This window comes from Pongo abelii, chromosome 17, assembly GCF_028885655.2.
Source record: "Pongo abelii isolate AG06213 chromosome 17, NHGRI_mPonAbe1-v2.0_pri, whole genome shotgun sequence".
NCBI lineage: Eukaryota > Metazoa > Chordata > Mammalia > Primates > Hominidae > Pongo > Pongo abelii.
The window spans coordinates 24,297,455-24,322,269 of record NC_072002.2 but is presented as its reverse complement, the minus strand read 5'-3'; the positions used below and the strand labels follow the sequence as shown (position 1 = coordinate 24,322,269).

Here is a 24,815-nt window from a genome sequence, read left to right as displayed (position 1 = left end):
ACATTGTTATTTTCCCACTATGGGAATCTCTAATGTGAAAATGTATTCTATGAATTGTTTTTAAACAAAATGTTGTATAATTTTAAAAAAAAAGAAAAGTACACATATTCCAAAATGAACCTAACGGCTTGCAAAAAAGAAGTGTTTTTCAGTAAGAATAGCAAATCATGATCCTGAGGGGATAAATGTCAAAGCTTATGGGAGAGTGCTGTGGCATATCTTTAATGCAACACATCATACTTAAATATACCATTATCCTACATGTATTTTTAAGTTGTGGGGCTATGTGGCAGAGCATGTGTCCTACCTCGAAGAGGCAGCCCCTGGTCTGTTCTGGTAATGGTTGCTGTACTTTTACTACAATGTGCTGAGCCTAGAGTTGGGCTATTCGATTATTATTATAATAATCTTTTAGCTAATGGTAACAGAGTGTCTTCTAACAAAATTGATGTTATCATGACAATTAACTAGCAGATAGAACAAATCTCACCCTAACGAAGTAAATATATCTCATTTTATTTCCACTTGGGGGGAATTAAGTCAATACTAGTGAGACATTCTTGGTATAAGAATATGTAACATGGCCTGTGCTTCTCAATAAGGAATTTATTTTCTGACTTCTCTACACAGTAGGTATCTTTAAAAAATAACATCCTGTTAGTATTGGTACAGTTCTTATTGATGTTTATTCATGGTACCAGAAAGGTCTCATTGAAATTCTTATTTTAAAGACAGTTACTTTTTGAGTGACACAAATCACTATGTCAGAGTTGATCTCTCAACAACACAGGTTTGAACTGCAAGGGTCCACTTATCTGCAGACTTTCTTCTGCCTTTGCCACCTGAGATGGCAAGATCAATCTCCCTCTACCTCCTCCTCAGCCTAGTCAACTTGAAGACTCTGAGGATGAAGAGCTTTATGATGATCCACTTTCCACTGAATAAAAATATATTTTCTTCATTGAGTTTCTTTGTAAGTTTCTTTTCCTCTAGCTTACTTTATTGTAGTAACAATACAGTATATAATACATATAATATGTCTTAATTAACTGTATAATCAATAAGGTTTCTAGTCAACAGTAAGCCATGAGTAGTTAAGTTTTAGGGGGGAGTCCAAAGTTATACACAGATTTCAAACTGAATGGGGGACTGGTACCCCTAAATCCCACACTGCTCAAGGCTCAGCTGTAATATGTATTTACTAAATGCAAAGCATTTACTTTATAAATTAAAATATCCAATTTTATAACAAGTCCAATTCATCATATGGTGACTATAAAGAAAACATACCACATACTAACTTAATGTTTTTTCTTATTTACACAAAAATATCATCTAGAATTTCAGAAACTACGATAATGAATTTTTTTCAGATAATACTGCTTGAGATTATAAATTGCCTACAAGTAACTTTTTAAATAATTCTGAAATCTAGATTACTAAGAAAGTAATTAAAAAATATACATTCAATTTACAGTGGTTTTTTTAAACTGCTGTTTTGTGATCAAAACTTCCTTCCTCTTACTTTTTTATCTATGACAGGACCATCGAGAGGAATTCACTATCAGAAGTCATACCTGGATCACTATTTTGAAGACTTTTACGTCTCTTGTTTGCTTTATATTCAGAAATTAGTCCACGAATGCTATGTATCAAAATGCAGTAAATACAATTACTATTTTAATACTGATAAGAAAAACTTTACCAAATACATTAAATTCTTAAGAGTGTATCAAACAATATCAGAACTTTAATTACACACTTTTAGTTTGTAAGCTCTACAAAACTCTTATTAAGCTTCTAATTAAAGAAAAAAAGTATTTATGAAGTGAGGACAGTATAACTCAGTAAATTAACTCATGTAAAGTTGACATAATGGAAAATGATCTGACTCATAATAGGACCAACGGGTATTTGTTCTTGATCAAGTCGCTTCTCTTAGGCTCAATGTCTTCTTCTAAAGAATGAAGGTTTTACTACCTTATTCACTAGGTTATTATAAACGTTTAATGAAACCACATTTTAATGTGCTAAGAGAAGATAGTAAAGCAATGGAATAATTTGTTCTTGAACTTTTTTGCTGAAATTATTTTGGAATCCCAAATGAAACCCAATGTGTATTTTCCCATATGTTCTAATATTAAAATGTTATGATCTTTTGAAAATGTTAAGTCCTAATTTTGCTTGTTACTTGTTCTATTATTTGTAGCTTATGATTCAGGACATCTCAACTATTTCACAGTTTGTAACTAAATTGATAAATAGATTGTCTCATTAAAATAGATAACATGATTATCCATTGTTACTTATGTCATCAATCACACCAAAGGAAGAAAGCTAACAGACGTCAAGACCTGGCTTGGACTACTACTATTTTTCCTCTATAGACTCTAACTCGGAACCAGTAGATCTTTGTTAGAATGATGCTTCCCCTCCACGGTCATCTCCAACTGACATGGAAGACAAAAACCCTCATATTTTTGAAGTGTCATGAAGGAGACGCAAGTGGTTATTTTCTCATTTCTGAGATATATACTAACAATATATTTGCACACAACACACCACGAGTTACTCAGCTCCATTCTCATTTCATAGATTACCTTACCCCAACGTTTTTGTAATGAAAATGTGTAATTTCATTATTGGCTAGCACCTGTTTTGCTTTGACTCACACTGTTTTCTGGGAACTTGTCAGCAAACTAGTCAAATGGCCTTCTTCTAACTGTGTAAAATATGGACTGCTTCACAGATTAGTGTGTCAAGCTTATGCAGGGGCCATGCTAATTTTCTCTGTATTGGTCCAACTTTAGCATATGTGCCGTGAAGCAAGCACAAAGCCCTACTTTTATAAATGATGCTGATCAGTCATGGATGAAGCTTGGCTCTGTTCACTCCAACTCACCTACTTAAGACTGAGATAATTCTGACTAACGTCTTCCTATGAGGTAATATTTGAAGATATTTAAAAAACTTCAGGTAGGGAAGCAAGTGGGCTGGGAGATTTTTATTATTATAGAAAACAGATCACTCAAGGGGCCAACCACAAGTTGGTGCCCACTGCGGATAACATGGGACCTTCCTCTATCTAATAAAAGCTGCTACATAAGATACAAATGGGCCTGGGGTAAAAATCTGGTAACAAAGAAGAAAAAACTTTGGTATCTTCCTGCAACACTATCTGAACGTCTCTAACAGCTTAGAACTATCCCAACTAGTATTTTCTAGAGAGAAGACAAACAAGGGACTCACAGAATAACTTACCACGAAGGTCTAGGATTCCAGGCTAAGATGTGGGCTCCACATGAGGTTTTGAGTATAGGGGGAAGGGTCAATTTGCTCACTATGTGTGTGGGTAAAGCTAGGATGTCCAGCAGCCAGAGCAGGGTACTAGTGCTCTGGAAACAACGGCTGGGCATATAAGCATATTTAGGTGAACTGTAAGTTGTGACTTGGAAGCCCATGTATAGATTACTATAAAGACTGAGAATCTGAATCAGAAGGGGCATCCTGGTGGCAAAGGTCAATCTTTACCAGACTGCAGGAGCAGTTTCAATGGCAAAAAGCAGTAACAGATTCCATAGACAGAACAGAATAATTAGAATGCCCTTTCCTCCCGCCACCGCCCCCCACTGACTTGTAAAACATGATTGTCTTCTTCAGACTTAGGGAACCTCTTAGGTTCTTGAAAAATTCAAGGTGGAGGGTATAGGAGATAGCTCCCAGGAGATAGTCCAACATTTTCTGATACACTGGACATTTCAAGACTCAAAACTAATTATAAAAATCATTTTATCCCATGCGTACGGGTTATACTTGGAATGAAATGGAAAACATTAGGATCCCTAAGCATAAAAGTCTGAAGAGTCTTGAGTTAAAGAGTCCTAGACTCATTGCTACTTCTAACTTGTCTAGTCTTATGCTTGATTTCTGGCTGATGAAGTGGACTAACTCACTGCCACTCCAAAACTACCTGAACCAAACTATGAAATCTCACGTGATGTATAAGATGCAATGGTTACAATTACTTTAAATCTCAATTTAGTGTTCACTAGCCTTTTAAACACTTACGCTTGAAACTTAGAAGCAGCAGCGTAGTCTTCTGCAGTCCATCCAGATATATCTTGGCAAAAGACGTCAATATTGTGCTGAAGAAGCTGGTAGACTACACTTGTTGATCCGTTACGAGCAGCAAGTATGAGGGCTGTTCTAAAATAAGAGAGATAATTTCATGCTTAAGAACTTTAGCAAAGTTATGTTAAAAGCTAAATTTATAAACTTTACCAATTTAATATGCCTGTCCATGTAGAATTAACCAATTATGTGTACTAATAAACACAAACATCTTGGGGGCTCAAGGGTTCATCTTTGTAAATTGCCACCAAAGCCAAACAGAAGGAACAACAAGGAAGCCTCTTGTCCCACTGGGAAATGACACAGCAGAAGTTGCTAAAATAAAGTCCTTTGATGGGCAGAATACTATGCTCAGGTCACTTATCTAAAGTAGCTAAAAATTTAAGTGAAAAATTATCCATTTCTTCCCTAGTCTGATATAATATATTGTAATTCAAAATGAGCATGGGGTCAATAACAGCTATCTGCAGATTTAAAACAATAATAATAATGCTAATAATAACCACAGTAGTTTCAGTTAATAATGCTGATAATCATATGCGAGGCACTGGATTAAATGCCATATATACATATATTACTTACACACAACCAGCCTTGAAGGATATATTATTATCCTCTTTTTTCATAAAAGAAAACATAGCTGGTGATAAGTAATGTTCTCAAGGTCACACATCTAGCAAGCAGAAAAGCTAAGAATTAAACCCAGTCTTGTGTGAATCTACAGCCTATCTCTTTTTTCTCATTGTCACCCATGGCTTGTAGTCATTAAAAGAAAAGTTTACCCAGTTGAAGCTATCCTTTTTCCCTCCGCCCATACTAATTAAAAATAACATCAAAATACACTAGAAGTAAAAAGAAGAAAAAACCCAATGAACCCACAGTATCTGGCAATAGCAATTAATAGTCACTTAGGAATAAACTAACATTAATATTCTTGAAAGAAAGCAACCTAAAGCAGAGTCATCCGAAAGACAAAATGATTTTCAACTCTAATTTATCTTTAACATAGTATTTTTAAAGGAAAAGCACGTAAGAAGCAGAGATTGAAACTACTATAAAAGAGTTAAGCAATTTCAATATTGAGTCACAAAGTAAACTAAAAGTTGAAGTCTACACTTTTAAAACAAGTAAAACCAATATGAAATCCCTTTAGTTAATGTAAGACCATATGACTCAAAGTATCACCTCATCCATCAACAAACATCAGTCAATATAATAAGAGAAGACAAATCCTGCAATACACTATTTTTTATGTTGCCCAGTCCAAATAATTGTTTTTCTACCTGATGACTTGTGTTGGTATTTCTCTCTATCCCAATAATAATAAGTTAATCTTATCAATTTAATATTTCTGACAAGTGACTGTTACCACTCTAGAACACGACTCAGGTTTAAAAATGAACAAAAAAAGAACTATTGTACCTTCCAAAATTATCTATTGCAGTTAAATCTGGTTTTTTCTTCAACAAAAATGCCACCATTTCCTCTTTTTTCCTATTTACAGCGAGTAAAAGTGATGTATGTCCACCCTGCAAAACAGCAAAAACAATTTATAATTCACAAAATTACACACTTCCCAACTGAACTGAAAACCTTATATTAAGATCCTATAAACTTAAACATGAAGCAGAAAGTAAATAAAAAGCAATCCCTTCCTTCTCACTCCACTGTACTTGCCCACATGCTGCTCCTTCCCTTTCAGATAACCCTCGTGGGGTGTCTGGAACGCACAGTAGCAGACTGGAGCACATATGCCTCACATAAAGGGATAACCGCTGCACAGCATACTCAACAGTGATATGAGCTCAAGGGAATCCAGATGTGATCCTTTAAGAGAAGCCTGAAATCTAGACATGTGTATGAGTTTCCTAAATTTTACATGTTGGCACAACTTATGGAGGTAAACTAAACTAAATCTATGGGACACATTTAGACTACAGACCTCGTGTTTTCATATTTGTTATGAATGTGTTTTTAAATAGTTGTATGTAAAGCAAATATTTGCATGTAATATATTTCCTTCTAGTTTCAGATGTTTTACTAAAAAAAATCATATGTCAACGGTAAAACAAATGTACTTGAAATACTTTGAAAAGAACATTGGTTGATCATACCTGGCTTCTTGCTTCAATATCTGCACCATATGCAAGCAGTTTTCCTGCCATTGATATATTCTCATTATCAATGGCATAGTGCAGAGCCGTGTTGCCATACATATCTCTAACATTTGGGTCGGCGCCATGTTCCAGCAGGATGGATGCACAAACTGCTTCTTGACATTGTACAGCCTGTCAGTATTAGACCAAGAAATAGACTGTAAATTCTAGGAAATCTTCCACAGGATTCACCAAATAGTTATATTTCAGTGAGGTGAATTAATTTTATTCTGTGAATTTAAATTAAATCCATCCCATGCTGAAAGAGTTGGCTACCATATACCTTGATCAGAGCTGTCCTGTTTTCACTGTCAGTGAGGTTAAGCTGGCATTTTCTGGCCACCAAGTCAGCTACCACTCCCGGACGGCCATGGGCACACGCCAAATGTAGAGCAGTCCTATGAGAATGAGAGGTCGTTTTCGGCAATTGTAGTGCACAGTCCCAAAACATACAACGACACATGTAATTGTAAACATCAAATAGTATGTTATCCCTCTGCCTTCAGAACAAATAGTTACTTTTCTTGTGAAAAAAGGCAAGGTTTCCACATCCCAGGTGCTGCTGAGCCTGCCAGGGTAGAAAGCCCAGTGCCCTTGGTGACAACACTCACCCCACCCCCACCCCCACCCTTGCATCGTACCCACATCCTACCCAACTCTATCCCCCACCAGTTCCCTCACTCCATCCAACCCCCACCCCATCCAACCCTCACTCCACTCGACTCCCCACCACAGTCCCTCACCCAACTCTACCCCCACGACAGTCCCCCATCCCACCCACCCCCACACCAGTCCTGCACTCCATCCAACCCCCACCCAACTCCACTTCCCACCAGTCCCCCAACCAACTCTACCCCCACCACAGTCCCCCCAACATCCAATGCCTCCAGCCATTCCCAACCACAGTCCCCCACCCCATCCCACCCCCCACCAGTCCTCCACCCCATCCAACCCCACTCAACTCCACTTCCTAACAGTCCCCCACCGAACTCTACCCCCACCACAGTCCCCCACCCCATCCCACCCCCCACCAGTCCTCCACCCCATCCAACCCTCACTCCACTCCCCACCACAGTCCCCCACCCCATCCCACCCCCCACCAGTCCTCCACCCCATCCAACCCCCACCCAACTCCACTTCCTAACACAGTCCCCCACCCCATCCCACCCCCACCAGTCCTCCACCCCATCCAACCCCCACTCAACTGCACTTCCTAACAGTCCCCCACCCAACTCTACCCCCACCACAGTCCCCCCAACATCCAACGCCCCCAGCCACTCCCCACCACAGTCCCCCACCCCACCCACCTCCACACCAGTCCTGCACTCCATCCAACCCCCACCCAACTCCACTTCCCACCAGTCCCCCACCCAACTCTACCCCCACCACAGTCCCCCACCCCATCCCACTCCTTACCAGTCCTCCACCCCATCCAACCCCCACCCCATCCAACCCCCACCCCATCCAACCCTGACTCCACTCCCCACCACAGTCCCTCACCCAACTCTACCCCCACCACAGTCCCCCACCCCACCCACCCCCCCCACCAGTCCTCCACCCCATCCAACCCCCACCCAACTCCACTTCCCACCAACACCCCCACCCAACTCTACCCCCACCACAGTCCCCCATCACATCCAACAACCCCTGCCCCAGCTAGTCCCCACCAGTCCCCCACCCCACCCACCCCCACCTGATTTCCGCCCCACCCATGCCTTCACCCCGCACTGTATCTCCCCCACCCCGAAACCAGGAACAGGGGCTTCTCCCATATCCCCAGGCCTCCTTCCACAGCCCCCAGCCCCGGCTTCCTCTTCCCCTTACCTGTTCTTCTTGTCCCTGTCGTTCACGTCATTCAGCCCGAGCAAGATGCTCTCCAGCAGCTTGTTCACATCACCGGCGATGGCAGCTTTGTGGATCATGCCCAGATCCTTCTGCCGGACTCGGTACCCGGAATTTGAGAAGCCATCCTTGTCACGATTCTTCCTCCAGGTAGCCATGCGTCTCCCGCAGGCCGCCAGGAACGACCCCCTGACCCCCATCCTGAAGCCACAGATCTTCTCCCAGGCTGAGGGACCGGCTTCAAGACACCTCAGCTCCCACTCGCTTTCTGCCGCTCTGGAGCACAGCACCAGCACGTAACCAGGTCCAGCCGCAACCTCCGTCAGAGACACTCCAGTCTCCAGCCGCCCGGAGGAGCACCTAGCCCAGCAGAGCCGTTAAGCACCAGCGCGCATGCGCACCTCAGCCGGCCCACGAGGCCATCCGCGGAGAAACAGCCCTGAGCCTCGCGCCCTCCACTCGCGGGCGCCACCTGCTGGTGACGCCCCCCTCCCCCACCACCCCGCAGAACCGTTAGGGACAAGGGCACATGCGCACCTCAGCCTGCCCACGAGGCCCTTCGCGGGAGCTGCGCACTCTCGCGAGCGCCGCCTGCTGGCTGGCTCACGCCTGTGATTCCAGCACTTTGGGAGGCCAAGGCAGGCAGATCACGAGGTCAAAAGATCGAGACCATCCTGGCTAATACGGTGAAACCCCGTCTCTACTAAAAATACAAAAAATTAGCCGGGCATGGTGGCGGGCGCCTGTAGTCCCAGCTACTTGGGAGGCTGAGGCAGGAGAATGGCGTGAACCTGGGAGGCAGAGCTTGCAGTGAACCGAGATCACGCCACTGCACTCCAGCCTGGGCGACAAAGCGAGACTCCGTATGAAAAAAAAAAAAAAAAAAAGGGCCAGGCTTTCGGTGCCCGGCAGGGACTCCGAGGAGGAAGCCGCAGAGCCATAGATCTGCCTTGGTTGGTCCTGCCCTAACTTCGCCCTGTGCTACTCTGGGCCTGTTCTACCCTGCCCTGCCCTGCCTTTGGCTCTGCCCTGATCCTGCTTTGGCCCTCACACTGGCCCTAGTGCAGACCTGGCCCTAGCCCTAGCCTTGGCCCTGCATGGCCATAGCCCTAGCCCCCTCAGGTCCCCTCCCCAGTGCCAGCTGCAGGCCCCAGAGATGCTGCAGTGAGCCCAAGAGTACAACGCTCTTCAGCCTGGTGTGGCATGGCACAGCGCAGTGCCCGGGCCCTACTCAACTATGGTGTCACCACGGACGCCCGCGCACTGCTGGCGGGACAATGCCACCTGCTGGAGCAGGACGAGAACAGAGACACGCCACTACACCTGTCCATCATCCATGGGCCGACCAGGGTCATCAAGCACATAGCCCATGTCATCTACCACACCCAGCACCTTGGCATCGTCAACCTCACCAACCACCTGCACCAGACACCCCTGCACCTGGCAGTGATCACCAGGCAGATGAGGGTGGTGAGCTTTCTGCTTCAGGTGGGTACAGACCCAGCACTGCTGATCGGCATGGAGACTCAGCCATGCACCTGGCACTGCAGGCAGGTGCTAATGCCTCTGAGCTGCTGCATGCACTGCTTTGGAGTGGAGCTCCCGCTGTGCCTCGGCTATTGCACATGCCTGACTTTGCAGTACACCTGGCTGCCCAAGCCCAAAGCCCCGAGTGCCTGGATCTGCTGGTGGACAGTGAGGCTGAAGTGGAGGCCACAGAGCGGCAGGGGGGCCAAACAACCTTGCATCTAGCCACAGAGATGGAGGAGATGGGGTTGGTCACCCATCTGGTCACCAAGCTTTGGGCCAATGGGAATGCTCACACCTTTGTGGGAAACACACCCCTGCACCTGGCAGCTGGACTGGAGTCCCCAACCCTCACCGTCCTTCTGAAGGCTAGTGCTGACATCTATGCTGAGAACGAGGAGCCCCTGTTCCCACTGCCCTCACCCCCTACCTCTGATAACGACTCGGACTCAGAGGGGCCTGAGAAGGACACCCAAAGCAGCTTCCAGGGCCACACGACTCGACCTTATCCACAGCACCAAGGTGAAGACCTTGCTGCTAAATGCCACTCTAAACACCATGGAGCTAACTGCCCCTGACCCCACCCAGCCTGCAGGGCCAGGGCTGTCACTTGGTGACACAGCCCTGCAGAACCTGGAGCAGCTGCTAGATGGGCCAGAAGCCCAGGGCAGCTGGGCACAGCGGGCAGAGCTGGCAGAGTGGCTGGGGCTGCATAGCCTGGTGAACATTTACCAACAGACGGCCTCGCCCAGTGACAGCCTCCTGCACAGCTATGAGCTTGCTGGCGAGGACCTAGCAGGTCTGCTGGAGGTGCTGTCTGGCATTGGCCAAGAGGAGGGAGTGAGGCTGCTGAGGGGTCCAGAGACCTGAGACAAGCTGCCCAGCACAGCAGAGATGAAGGAAGACAGGGGGTACAGGAGCCAATCAGTGGAGCAGGAGGCAGAGAAGCTGGCCCACCCCCTGAGCCACCAGAAGGGCTCTGCCATGGGCACCCCCAGCTTCAGGTGCACTGACCTGCTGCCTGGCCCCAGCCCCCTTCCCGGACCCCCCTGTACAGCATCCCCACCTATTTCAAATCTTAAATTTAACACCCCACACCCACCCCTCAGTTGGGACAAATAAAGGTTTCTCATGGGAAGGGAAGGACTCCTCCTTCCCAACTTTGGAAAAAAAAAAAGCCAGGCGTTTCCCCAACCCCTCGTGCTCTGGCCAATCCACCTGTGTTCGTCAATCAGCCCGGGCTCCTGGAACACAGCCTGCTCTGCCTGCGCGCAGGGGCAGGGGCCTCCTGGAGCCTCCTTCTCCACCCCGCCCCCTGTCCCTAGACAGACCTTTCCATCAGGCAAAGCTCCACCGGGCAGGAGAGCAGAGCCCCAGCTCTGGTTACCAGAGATGGGGGGGTGGAAGAGAAGACTTGAACAGGGACTAGAAACAGGTACAAAGTAACACTCAGATGACTGGGAGGAATTCTGCTCTTCTGTCCACAGCAGAGTGATGACGGTTCATGGCATCATTGCACCTCTTTCCAAAAAGCTTGAAAAGAAGGATTTAGAATGTTCTCATCACAAAGAAATTTTCTTTTTCTTTTTCTTTTTTTTTTTTTGAGACGGAATCTGGCTCAGTCACCCAGGCTAGAGTGCAGTGGCCAATCTTGGCTCACTACAACCTTCGCCTCCCAGGTTCAAGTGATTCTGCTGCCTCAGCCTCCTGAGTAGCTGGGATTACAGGCGTGCACCACCACACCTGGCTAATTTTTGTATTTTTAGTAGAGATGGGGTTTCACCATGTTGGTCAGGCTGGTCTCAAACTCCTGACCTCATGATCTGCCTGCCTCGACCTCCCAAAGTGCTGGGATTACAGGCGTGAGCCACTGTGCCCGGCCTCCACAAAGAAATTTTCACAGCGGTATGAGGTCATGGAGACACTCAATAGCATGATGTCATCATTCCACAGTGTACACGTGGACCAACATGTCCCAATCTATCCTCGCAGTGTAATCATTTACTGTTTGGCAAATGCGATTCAAGAAATATGAATAAGCAATGGCAAAACTCACGTGAGACCATGAAATTTCCTAAATTTCCAAAGCAATCCTAAGACATCCAGACTCCATCGCATGCGTCACACTCCCCGATTTCCAATGTCAGGGAAAAGCTAGGGACCCGTTTCCACCACACAGACCAGTGGAACAGAAAAGAGGACTCACAAGTACACCCACACACCAAAAACCACCTGATCTTTGATAACATCCAGGAAGATAAGCCATGCGGAAAGGACTCTCTATCGAATCAATGGTGCTGGGAAAGTGCACAGCCACGTGCAAAGGAATATCCCTGGGCCCTTACCTTCACCCTATACAAAAATCAACTCAAGGCAAATGAAGGATGCCAATGGAAAGTCTTGAGCTATAAAAATCCTACAAGAAAACCTGAGAAATACCCTTCTTGACATGGGCTTGGGCAAAGAATTGATACGGCTGAGTTTCCCAACAGCAACGCCAAAACAACAGGGCTTAACAAGTGGGATCTAATAAACTTCTGGAAGAGCTGACTCAGAGCAAAAGCCATCACAAAACAACTGAACAGACAAGCTACGGAATGGAAGAAAGTGTGTGCAAACTGTGTATCTGACCAGTGTTTTATAACCAGAATCCTATCAGGAACGTAAACAAATCAATCACCTATTTTTGTGCATTTTTAGTAGAGACAGGGTTTCACAGTGTTGCCCAGGCTGGTCCTGAACTCCTGAGCTCAAGAGATGCGACAGCCTTGGCCTCCCAAAGTGCTGGGATTACAGGGGTGAGCCACTGCGCCAGGCCAAGTATTTAACTTCTTTATGCCTGTTTCTTACATTTGGAAGTGGGGATGCTGTAAGTACCTAGCCTATAGAGTTATTGTGAGAATTAATGCCTCACATATATACAAATTTATACAGCTATACTCTTAGAACAGTACCAGGAGCAAAGAAAGTACTGGTTAAAATTTTAGCGATTATTAACTACTACAAATACTATTACTGTTATAAATAGCATATGGTATGTTATTACTACTATAATTGTCTTAAAAATCTAAAATAAAAATTTTAAATAATATTCTAATGTAATCTGTCAGGGTTAGGGTAGAACCAGTTCAGGGCCAGGGCCAGGGCCGTGGCAGGACCAAGGTCAGGAGCAGGAGTCAATGCCAGGCCAAGGCCAGGGCTAGGGTCAGGTCTGTGCTAGGGCCAGTGTGAGGGCCAAGGCAGGGTCAGGGCAGGGCCAAACTCAGGGCAGGGGAGGGTACAGCAGGCCTAGAGTAGCACAGGGCGAAGGCAGGGCAGGGCCAACCAGGGCAGGTCTATGGCCGGGGGCAGGGCCAGGGCCAGAAGCAGGGTAGATGTAGGGCCAGGGCAGGGCCAAGACAGTGGCAGCTCCAGGGCAGGGCCAGGGTTAGGACTACGGTCATGTCCAAGGCCAGTGCCAGGAAAAGGGGAAGGGCAAGGGCAGGGCCAGGGTCATCTAAGGGCCAGGAAAAAAGCTAGGCCCAGAGCAGGGCCAGGACAGGTACCTGGCAGGGCCAGGGTCTGGGACAGGGCCATGGCAGGGCCAGGGCCACAGCCAGGTCTGTGCTATGGCCAGGCCCAAGACAAGGCCCAGACAAAACTAGGGTGAGGGCTAAGGTAGGGCCAGGGCAGGGTCAAAGCCAGAGTAGGGCAAGGCCAGGGCCAGGGCAGGGTGATGACACAGCCAGAGCACGGCAGGGCAGGGTGGTGCCAAAACCAGGGGCAGACCAGTGCCAGCTCAGGGACAGGAAAAGGCCAGGGCCAGGACAGAGCCAAGAAAGGATCTGGGTCAGGGCCAGGAGCACAGCAGAGCAGGGCCAGGGCCAGGGCCATGGCAGAGTCAGGGCAGGTCCTTGACAGGGCCAGAGCCAGGCCATAGTGAGAGCAGGGCAAAAGCCAAGGCAGGGTCAGGGCAGGTCCAGGGAGAGGCCAGCGCCAGGCAGGGCCAGGGCACAACCAGGGCAGGGTAAGGCAGGGTAATGGTACCACTGGGCCATGGCAGGGTGAGGTCAGCGCCAGGAGAGGGCAGAACACGCAGGGCCATGGTGGGGCCAGGGCAGAAAAGGGCCAAAGCAGTGCCAGGACAAATCAGGGCCAGGACATGTCCGAGGCCAGGTCAGGGCCAAAACAGGACCAGGACCACGACCATTGGCAGGACCAGGGTCACGACAAGAGACAGGGCCAGAGCCAAGGCAGCGTCAGTGCAGGTTCAGGGAAGGTCCCGGCCAGGGCAGGGCAGGGCCAGGACAGGCCAGGTAACAGTAGGGCAGGTCCAAGGCAGGGCCAGGCTGAAGGCCAAGGCCTTGCCCAGAGCAGAGCCAAGGCAGAGGCAGGGCCAAGGTAGCACAGGGCCAAGAAAAGGCCAGGGCAGTTAGGAGCCAGGGCAGGGCCAGGACATTGCCAATACCGGGGCAGGGCCAGGAAATGGCCAGGGCAGAGCCAGGACCATGACCATGGCAGGGGCAGGAGCAGGTTCGGGGCAGGAGCAAAACATGGGCAAGGATAGTGCAGGTTCATGGCACAACCAGGGTCCAGAACAGGGTCAGGGCAGGGCCAAGGAAGGGTCTGGGCCACGGCAAGACCAGCGACAGGGCTGGGGCTAGGACAGTGACAGGGCCAGAATCGGGGAAGGGCTGAGCAGTGCAAAGCCAGGGTAGGGCCAGGCATTTCAGGGTCAGGGCCAGGGCAGAACCAGGGCAAGGTTTCAAGCAGGGAAGGGCCAGGGCCAGGGCAGAACCAGGGCAAGGTTTCAAGCAGGGAAGGGCCAGGGCCAGGACAGGGCCAGGGCAGAACCAGGGCAGGGCCATGACAGGAGCAGGGGCTGGGGTAGGGCAAGGGTAGGGCCAGAACAAGGGCAGGGCCAGAGCAGGGTAAGGGTCAGGGCCAAGGCCAGGTTAGGGACAGGTCCAGAAATATGACAGGACCAGGGGCAAGGCCAAGGCCAGGGCTGAGTCAGGGCAGGGAAGGGCATGGTATGGCCAGTGCAGGACAGGACCAGAGCTGGTCCATAGAAAGGACAGGGCCCATGATGCCAAGGCAGGGCCAGGCTAGTGCCAGGGCTGAGGCAGTGTCAGAGGATGTCCAGGGCACAGCCAGGTCCAGAGCCAAGCCAGGGAACGGCCAAGTCAGGGTAGGGCAGGGCAATGGCAAGGTTGGGTCACTGCCGGGACAGGGCAGAACAGGGAAAGGTGATGGTAAGGGCAGGGCAGGGACAGGCCAAGGCAGGGCCAGGTCACTTCAGGGCCAGGACATCTCCACCTCCAGTTCAGGGCCAGGGCCAGGGCTATGGTAGGACAAAGGCCAGGGCAAGGGCCAGGGCCAGAACCAGGTCTGGGCTAGGGCCAGGTCCAGAGCATGGCCTAGCCAAGGCTAGTGTGAGGGCCAAGGTAGGTCCATGGCAGGGTCAAACCAGAGTAGGACAAGGGCAGGTCCAGGGCAGGGTGATGACACAGCCAGAGCACCGCAGGGCGTGTGGTGCCAAGACCAGGGGCCAATCAGTGCCAGCTCAGGACCAGGAAATTTCGACCATGGCCAGGGCAGAGCCAGGAAAGGGTCTAGGTCGGGACCAGGACTAAGGCAGAGTAGGGTCAGAGCCATGGCAGAGTCAGGGCATGTCCCTGGCAGGGCCAGGTCCCAGGCCAGGGATATGGCAGCAGCAGGGACAGGGCCTGGATAACAGTCAGGGCCAGGGATATGGAAGGACCAGGGTCAGGGCCAGGGCCTGGACGGGGCCAGGACAGGGCCAGAACCAGGCCATAGTGAGGGCCGGGCAAAAGCCAAGGCAGAGTCAGTGCAGGTCCACGGAGCGGCCAGTGCCAGGAGGGGCCAGGGGACAACCAGGGCAGGGTAAGGCAGGGCAATGGCACAACTGGGCCATGGCAGGGCGAGGTCACTGCTGGCAGAGGGCAGAACAGGCAGGGCCATGGTGGGGCCAGGGCAGGGGCAGGCCAAGGCAGGGCTGGGACAAATCAGGGCCAGGACATGTCCAAGTCCAGGTCAGGGTCAGAACAGGACCAGGACCATGACCTTTGGCAGGGCCAGGGCCATGGAAGGCCCAGGGTCAGCACAAGGGGCAGATCAGAGCCAAGGCCAGGCCAGTACAGATTCAGGGAAGGTCCAGGGCAGAGGCAGGGCCACGGCCTGAGCCAGGGAAGGGCCAGTGCAAGGGTAGGGCCAGGGCAGGGACACAATAACACAGTGCTAAGACAGGGCCAGGGTGGGGCCAGGGCAGGGCAGGGCAGGGCCAAGACAGCCAGGTAACAGTAGGGCAGTCCAGGAGAGGGTGGGGCCAGGCTGAATGCCAATGCACCGGCCCTCCCTACAAGGCTCCTGCCACCTGGCCACCGCCACAGCTCTGCCACTGCCATAGGCCTGCCCCCACCCTGGCTGCTGCTGCCTGCCCTCCTAGTGTTGCCACCCTCCTACCTCTCTGGCAGGCTGCAGTGAGGCGAGCTGCAGTGTTGCAACCTTCAGCGTATGGCAGGTGTCTCCTCCTCCTCCTGGCACAGAGCAGCTGGGCAGACAAAGCCAGAAGAGCCTAGAGGAAGATGCAAGGGGTGGTAGCACCAGAGCCTCACCTTGTCATGCCAGCCACTGGGTGGCAGAGGCCAGTTTCAGCAAAGGCACTCACACTCAGCCTCCAAAGTCCAGCCTCTCCTTTTGGCCCAAGCTGGCCAAGAACTGGGGCCTAAGGTGGGTGATGGAGACACCACAGAGCCCAGCTCCCCACTCCACAGGAGCTGCTGGGCCCACCGGGGCTGCACTCCTTGGGGAGCAGGAGCAGCAGAAACTCAGAGATGAAGCCAACCCTCTGCATCCAGGTGCCAGTTCCCATTCTGGATGCCTCCACGCACAGGGCCCTGTTCCCCATGGTGTCTGCTACTCCATACCCAGAGATGCCAGGCAGTCTCTGTGGCACAGACCCAGAATGCATGGGCCCAGTAACCATGGCAGGTGTGGGCTCTGCCATGCTCAGGATTCCCACGGAAACACTGTGCACCTGCCACGCTCCAGTATGAGCAACAGGAGGTCGCCCTCTGGAGTGTGGAGTCCAGGGAGAGGAGAACTGCTCCTTCCTTGGATGCCACCACTGTTGCTGCCACCTCTGCCGACCACTGCCAGCAGTGCAGCCCCCAACAGCACCCAACTAGCCCCCTCCATGGCTAGTCTTGCCTCAATAGCGCCCCCCACTTCCACCCCCAACAAAGCCGCCAGCAGCATAGTACCTGATTAGTGCCCCTAACCTGTCCTCCTCCATGGGCACTGCAGCCCCAGAGAGCACCCATAACCCACTCCCTGTCATGGGCAGCGCAGCCCCGTATAGTGCTACCAACAGGTACCCCCAACGCAGTCAGTGACACCTCGGAGAGTGCCCCCAATGCACCCCCCACTGTGAGAAGTCCAGCCCCAGATAGCCCCTGTCCAACCACTCTGGTAGTGCTGCAGTCTCTGTCGCCACCACCACCAACCACAGTGAGGCGAGCCGCTGTGCCGCAGGCTGTAGCCTCCAGCAGCCGGGCACAGAGCAGCTCTTGCTGACGGCCGCCTGCTACCACTTCAACCATGCTGCTGTCTCCATGGCCATCTTCTTTGACTACAAAGGAATAAAACTAGATATAAATAAGAAGAGTGATTTTGGAAACCATACAATCACATGGAAGTTAAACAGTACATTTGTGAATGAATGACTAGTGGGTCAATGAAGATACTAAGATGGCAATTGAAAAATTTCTTGAAACAAATGGTAATGAAAACACAATATACCAAAACTTATGACACACAAAAAGCAGTAGAAAGGCAGAAATTTATAGCTATAAGTGCCTACCATCCAAACAGAAGAAAAACTTCAAATAAACAATACATCTTAAACAACTAGTAAAGAACAAACTAAACCCAACATAAATAATAAAGATCGTAGCAGAAATAAAATTGAAATAAAAAAATACACAAGATTAAACAAAAAGTTGGTTTTCTGGAAAGTTAAACAATATTGACAAACTTTTAGTCAGGCTAACTAAGAAAAAAGAGAGAAGATTCAAATAAATAAAATCAAGAGATAAAAAAAGGAGACATTACAACTGATACTTCAGAAATTCAAAGGATCGTAACTGTCTATTTAATAGGCTAATAAATTGGAAAGCCTAGTAGAAACTGACAAATTCCTAGACGCATACAATCTACCTAGGTTGAACCATGAAAACATCCAAGGCCTGAACAGATCGGTAACAAATAATGAGATTGAAGCCATCAGAAAAAGTCTCCCAGTAAAGAAAAGGCCAGGAACTGATGGCTTCACTGCTGATGGCTTCATACCACACATTTACAGACCTAGTACCAATCCCACTCAAAGCTATTTTGAAAAACAGGAGGGCAGACCTAGTACCAATACTACTCAAAACTATTTTGAAAAACAGGAGGGAATACTTCCAAACTTATTCTATGAGGCCATTATTACCATAATACCAAAATCAGACAAAGACGTCAAACAAGGAAACTACAGGCCAGTATCTCTAATATTGATACAAAAATCCTCAACAAAATACCAGCAAATCAAATTCCACAATACATTAAAAAGATAATTCATCATGATCAAGTGGGATGTATCCCTGGGAGGCAAGAGCCATTCAACACAAAATCAGAGGGATACACCATATCAACCGAATAAAGGACAAAAACAGTACAATCGTGTCAATTGAAACTGAAAAAGCATCTGATGAAATTCAACATCCCTTCATGGTATAGATCATCAAAAATCTGGGTACAGAACATACCTCACCATAATAAAAACCGCACGAGAGAGACCCACAGCTGGAATCACATGGAATGGGGATATATGGAAAGCTCTTCCTCTAAGATCTGGAACATGATAAGGATGCCCACTGTCACCACTGTTATTTAACATAGTACTGGAAATCCTAGCTGAAGCAAAATCCTAGCTAAAGCACACACCAAACCATCCCCCTCCCCGCACCCCATAGCGCCCTCAACCCAAAACATCCCACCCGCCCCCATGGGCAGTGCAGCCCTGGATAGTACCCTTAACCCACCTCACTGCTGCCGGCAATACAGTCCGGGATAGTGCCCCCAACCCGCTCCCCGCCGAGGGAAGTGCAGCCCCGGATAGGGCCCCCAATTAACCAATAGTGACATTTTACTTTGCCAATATTAAGATGATCTTCTGTTGAAATTCAGCTGAAATCTGTTTAACCCCAGAAATGGCTGCACTAAAACTGTAGAATTGATTATGACATATGACATGATGAAGCTGACCTACGTAGGGATAAAATGACATAGTATCTGAGATCTTCTTTAAAATATTTCAGCCAAAATAAATACATAAAGTAAGTGTGGCAAAGATTTATTGGAGCTGGGGAGTGGATAGGTGACCTTTTTCTGCTATTATCTCTATTTTTGTGTATGTTTGAGATGTTTGATAATATGAAAGAAGGATCAAGGGAAAGATGCTTTGGAAAAAGATTTCACATGGAACTGAAGCTGTGCATGACTTTCCATTCTTTAAGTTGGCCTGTGGGATCTGACCACCCCAAATCAACTTCCCCCAATACCTTAAGAATTATGAGCACTTACTGAGACAGCAAACAGCGATGGTGCTGATGTGACTGGAAGTGTAGGTAGAGAAATAAATCATCCTTGAATCATGTAACAAATGGCAAAGAAAGTGCTACCACAGTGGGTCTGGTGATGTGCTATTCTCTATTGCTACAAGAGAAATAATGCATTTTCAAGTACTTTATTATTTCCTTTATATCCTTTAAGTGCTCTGTCAGCTTGATCAATACAGAGAAAAACACATTTTCACTATGATAAAAAGAACTAGTCAAAACCTACTGTGAGAGTAAAATAAAATTAAAATGACTTTTTTTCTTTCAATAGCCATATTTCCATTGAAAGCTTGAGATAAGATGCTACATGTCACTGGTAGAAAGCTGTGCAAAATATGCTGCCCTTCAATTCCAAGGGCAGGTGGTTTAGAAACTGCATTGACTGGCCAGGTGCAGTGGCTCACACCCGTAATCCCAACACTTTGGGAGGCCGAGGTGGGCAGATCACCTGAGGTCAGGAGTACAAGACCAGCCTGGCCAACATAGTGAAACCCTGTCTCTTCTAAAAATACAAAAATTAGCAGGGTGTGGTTGTGGGTGCCTGAGATCCCAGCCACTTGGGAGGCTGAGGCAAGAGAATCACTTGAACCCGGGAGGCAGAGGTTGCAGTGAGCTGAGATCATGCCAGTACTCTCCAGCCTGGGTGACAGAGCAAGTCCCTGTCTCAAAAAAAGAAAAGAAAGAAGGAAGGAAGGAGAAAAGAGAAAGGAAAGAAAAGAAAAGGAAAGGAAAGAGAGAGAAAAAAGAAAAGAAACTGCATTGACCTACCAGCACATTTTCTGATGTTTTAATGAGTCTATTTTTGTTTCTTTTGGGGAGATGCTGGTGTAGAGATGCTTTTAGCTAAGAAAAACATCATCTTAGATTTTCACTTAAAGCTAAAAAGATCTAACAATTTTAATAATTGGGAAGACATCAATACAAATATAAACTTTTCTGTTCTAAAACTATAGAATTGATGATGGCATATGAGGTGATGAAGCTAGGGGAGAGTCAACCATTTCCTGGGATTCTCTAATTCTGTAACTTACCTTGTGTACTGTTTCACAGTTCAAGAGGCGTTTTCAAATCAATTGCCCCATTCCATCTTTATTTCCACTCTGTGTGCAGGCAAGGCTGTATAAAGTAATGCTCTACAAAGAAATTCAGACTCGGAGGGGGCAAAATGATGACTTGATCAAGGTCATATAGTTACCAAAAGGGTGATGACAGGACTATTGATTTATAATCAATAAATTACTTAGAAGAAATTACTTAGAAGACAAGAGTAACGAAAATGGAGACATGCTAACCCTTGCTTACCTTTCAAAGCCGATCTGCCGGAATGTCTTTTCCCATGTTGAGCCTGTAATGGAATGGAGAGACATAATCAGTGCACATCAAGGACTCAGATAGTTTTGTTCGGCTTTTCCACACACGCTAGATATTTGGTTTTATGTTTAGGTAGGATGACTGGTTTTTCTACAAATGCATTACTCCCCACCTCCAGTCCCAGATGGCCTTTGTAGAGTACAGAAGATTTAATAAAAAGTCTGCATTTACAGAAGTTGAGTCCACATAGGGATTTAAGGGCATATAGCCTGCAATGTGGCCAGGTGCAGTGGCTCACACCTGTAACCCCAGCACTCTGGGAGGCCAAGGCAGGCGGGTCACCTGAGTTCAGGAGTTCGAGACCAGCCTGGCCAACATGGTGAAACCCTGTCTCAACTAAAAATACAAAAACCAGCTGGGCATGGTGGTGGGCACCTGTAATCCCAGCTACTCAGAAGACTGAGGCAGGAGAATCACTTGAACACGGAGGCAGAGGTTGCAGTGAGTCAAGATCGCACCACTGCACTCCAGCCTGGGCGACAAGAGCAAAACTCCATCTCGAAAAAACAAAACAAAACAAAACAACAAAATGTGCAATGTGACAGAACTCTCTATGCCAACCCCTCTGGTAAAGCATTAGGCCACTCCAATAATTCTCTAAAAATCTAAGTGTGTCCTGCTCAGAAAAATATGGTGGAACTCTCCTGTTAAACATAATCAGATAGCTGTAGGTTCTAAAATTCAACTTGTAATTTTGTGGAGCAATCTGGAAAGCCAGGTGACACTGAAGTTCCAACACATCACCCACCATGCCTTTATCTTACCAGTGTTGAGCACAGAATTCACATTTTCTTTTTTTTTAAGCTAAACATGTTAAATCAGAAGAACACAAAAATGCTATTCCAACTGATATCAAGAACAGTATATCCAAATCCATAAGAGAAGGACAGCTGGGTATAAAAAAGATGTTATACAATTTTTCTATGTAATCTTTCTTCCCTACATCACAGGCATATAATAATTTTCTGAGTACCTGATATAAAGAAAAGTACTCATTTTTAGCAAAAAGCATTTTAATAAAAATTCTACATTTACCAAAATTAAGGATTTGTGCTAACCCGTGGCATTTTTTTACATTTTCCTGATGCTTAATCAATGGTAAACATATTTTGATTTCAGTAACTATTGCAGGTAAATACCCACCTAGCCCTAAATTCATAAATTGTGTTGTGCACTAGTTGCTTGATAATCACAGCAGGTAGTTACTGATAATTACTGCCTTTCTGATAGAGTTACTTCTGTCAATAGGAAATGGTGGGTTCAGCACTGAGTCCCCAGCTAAAAGGCAGCTGAAAAGCTACCTGGCTTCTTTTTCTAAAGTCAAATTAAACTCGTACGGTGCTTAGGTTTATTTTTTGAGAACTGCCTCAAAGGCTTCATCTTCGGATGGCCACTCAGTGTCTCCCAGACATTAGGCTTCCTCAAGAGGAGTAGGAGGCCCCAGGGCCAATTCTCTGGCCTTCTCTAAGGACTGAACTGGTCCCAGGAGATCATGATCATGAGGTTTTGCCAGGGGACTGGGTTCATACTAGTTGGTCATGATGAAGTGTTTTAAATAATTTTGATAAATAATAAAGGACTAAATTTCGGATATGGATTAGATATGCACACACAATTTAAAGCAGATTCGGGCTTATATTCTCACATGAAGTCACTCTTCTCCAGCTGAATTCCAATATGTTTTGCTGAGCAGGAGTAAAAAAAACACAGACTTTCAGCTAACCAGTCCAGGAATTTCTCTTGGCCCCTGGCCCAGGGGAGTGGGTCCCATGTGAATGTCTTCTGTCCTGTGAGTCACATGCAAAACAATGAAGAATCCCTTTCTCGGGAATTCTTTTAAAAAATAGTGTTATTTTTAATTGACACATAATAATTGCACATATTTATGGGAACAGTGTGATATTTTGATACATGTGTACGATGTGTAATTCTCAGACAATTATCCTGCTCCTGAAATCCTAGCAATTAAGAGACTGGCAGAGAACCTGTGGAAGCCACAGTGTGTTCAAGGCCAATGGCAACTGCCTGCCTAGACTACGAGGTGGGAGAGATGAGAGTCTCCTACCAAAGTGAGAACCAGATGGCCAAGCACAGGCCAAGTGTGGAGGGTCCCCGGAGGGAAGGATTGGACGGTGAGGAGGTTGAGATGCTGCTCGCCTTGACTTCTCTTGCTTCGTGGAAGAAACAAAGCACCTTTTACATTTTTCTGCATTTCCATTGTTTTCTCAGATATTTTCAGTATTATTCCTATTTTTTATTTTTATTAGGTTCAATATTTTTCTTAATAGGTTCCATTTATTATTCAGGTAAATTTTTAAATTTAAATGATTTTGCTATACTACATTGTCAGGCTTTTTTAACAGAGAGTTTTAATTTAAAAATAAGCCCCACCTTCCTATTTCTGCGAAATGTAAACTTATTCAAACAGGCAGGACAAGTTAAAAGGTTTCGGGGCAAGACGCTCAGTACTCCTGAGAATAAACATTAGGCCACTCAACCAGGCACAACAGCAGTTGCAGAACGACTTCTTTCTATTCACCAGAAATCAACTTAATTAATAATTATAGTATCCGACATACCACAGGCTCATCATTTTTTGCCATTGATACTTTTCTAACGATCTTAATATGCTAGGTATGAGACTAGATATATTAAAATATGGTTTCTGCCCTCAAACTCCACATACCCCAGAGGTTTGGATTTTTATGTCTTTTGTGAGCACTTAGTCATGATGAAACAAGAAGCACACAATAAATGGAACAGACATGTCCAGATCCTTTGGCACCAAGAATATTTCTGGCAGCCCGTTATTCAGTTGCTGGGGAATTCTTTTAAAGCCATTAACCATGCTTTACATGGTAAGGTAATACTACTCACTTTCGCCAAAGCAGTCCAACACAGGGAAAGAAGTAGCTGACAGACTTCCTTGATTCAACACTTTTTAAATGAGATTTATAATATAGAGAAGTTTAAAACATGTTGTATTTTTCAGGGAAACCGAAACAGCAACAATAATTAAAAGGAAAATATATAGCATGGAGAATGGAGGTCCAGTCATCTCTCAGTATCCACAGGGAATTAATTCCAGGACCCCTGTGGACCCCAAAATCTGCAAGTGTTCACATCCCTGATATAAAACAGTGTAGAATTTGTATATAACCTTGTATTCCCTGCATACTTCAAATCATCTGTAGATTAATTATAATACATAGTAATATATATAAATGCTATGTAAATAGTTGTTATATTGTACTTTTTTTACATTTGTATTGTTTTTATTGTTGTATTTTTTTCAAATATGCTTTTTCAAATACTTTTGATCTGAGATCAGTTGAATTTGTGGGTGCAGAACCCATGGATACGGAGGGCCAACTGTAATTCATAGAAGGGATTTTTTCCTTTCAAATCTTAGATGAAGCAGTTAGAAATAATGAATTGTGATTCTTCACTTTCAGAAACTGTCCTTTGTAGATCCAGTATCCAGTCAACAGAATTGAAATGCAGAGCGGAAGATGGCAGAGTCCAGAGACAGTAAACAAACCTTGGACTAAATTGTGTTCAGCTGCAGAGCAGGTCCCAGTGTCTACCACGTGTGTCCAGGGTGACAAACCAGCCTTTAAGCTCCTTCCAGGTAGGATGTTTCCTCCTCAATAAGTAAACCAGCCATTGCCCCCTTACGAATGAACCCAGCTCTGCCTGTCCATTCTCCTCTCACCCTCCCTCTTCCACCCTATCTACCTATCAGCCTCTGTGGCTTCCATTTTCCCTCCTCTCTGATAACATTGCTGCACCACAATTAGCTACATGGGGTCAAGATGGAACCTCTGCCAGTTTCTGCACCTATCTGGTAGGAAGCTCTCTCTCCTCAGCTGCCAGAAAGCCAGGCTCACTCATGACCAAGTTTGCTACCACATGCAACAGCCTGTGTGTAAGAGGGAAGAATGGGTCAGGTGTGCAGAGGGAAGCAGGGATGGAGGGAGGAGGCTGACTCCACATGGCATCCCCATCTGCCTCTGTGCACTCCATCAGGATGCCCTCGCCTTCCCTCACTTCCCAGTTACAGGCAAGAAAAAATAACCTGGGTCACCTATTCTCATTTTAAGTCGGGGCGCTGATACCTGTATCT

General features: G+C 46.9%; 1 protein-coding gene, 1 non-coding gene and 1 pseudogene across 11 annotated transcripts in view; 1 reads left to right on the top strand and 2 right to left on the bottom strand.

Annotated features, from left to right (window-relative positions):
• LOC112129950 (ankyrin repeat domain-containing protein 62-like) overlaps positions 1-8,579 on the bottom strand; it is a 118,156-nt gene extending 109,577 nt beyond the window's left edge. For all 10 annotated transcript variants that reach the window (XR_010137552.1, XR_010137554.1, XR_010137555.1 and 7 more), the window contains exons 1-6: positions 8,112-8,579; positions 6,571-6,685; positions 6,246-6,419; positions 5,554-5,660; positions 4,069-4,206; positions 1,578-1,645 (exon numbers count right to left, since the gene is read on the bottom strand). Coding sequence is in view for 1 of the 10 variants with exons in the window: in XM_054537625.2 (XP_054393600.2) it covers positions 1,578-1,645; positions 4,069-4,206; positions 5,554-5,660; positions 6,246-6,419; positions 6,571-6,685; positions 8,112-8,329 (820 nt within the window). In the remaining 9 variants the exon portion in view is untranslated. The remainder of the gene's footprint in view (positions 1-1,577; positions 1,646-4,068; positions 4,207-5,553; positions 5,661-6,245; positions 6,420-6,570; positions 6,686-8,111) is intronic.
• On the bottom strand, positions 2,728-2,833 carry LOC112130040 (U6 spliceosomal RNA). The gene has a single exon (XR_002912352.2). It is a non-coding gene; the product is annotated as a U6 spliceosomal RNA (small nuclear RNA).
• LOC112129970 (nuclear factor NF-kappa-B p100 subunit-like) lies at positions 8,523-10,526 on the top strand (annotated as a pseudogene).
• The last annotated feature ends 14,289 nt before the right edge of the window (positions 10,527-24,815 follow it).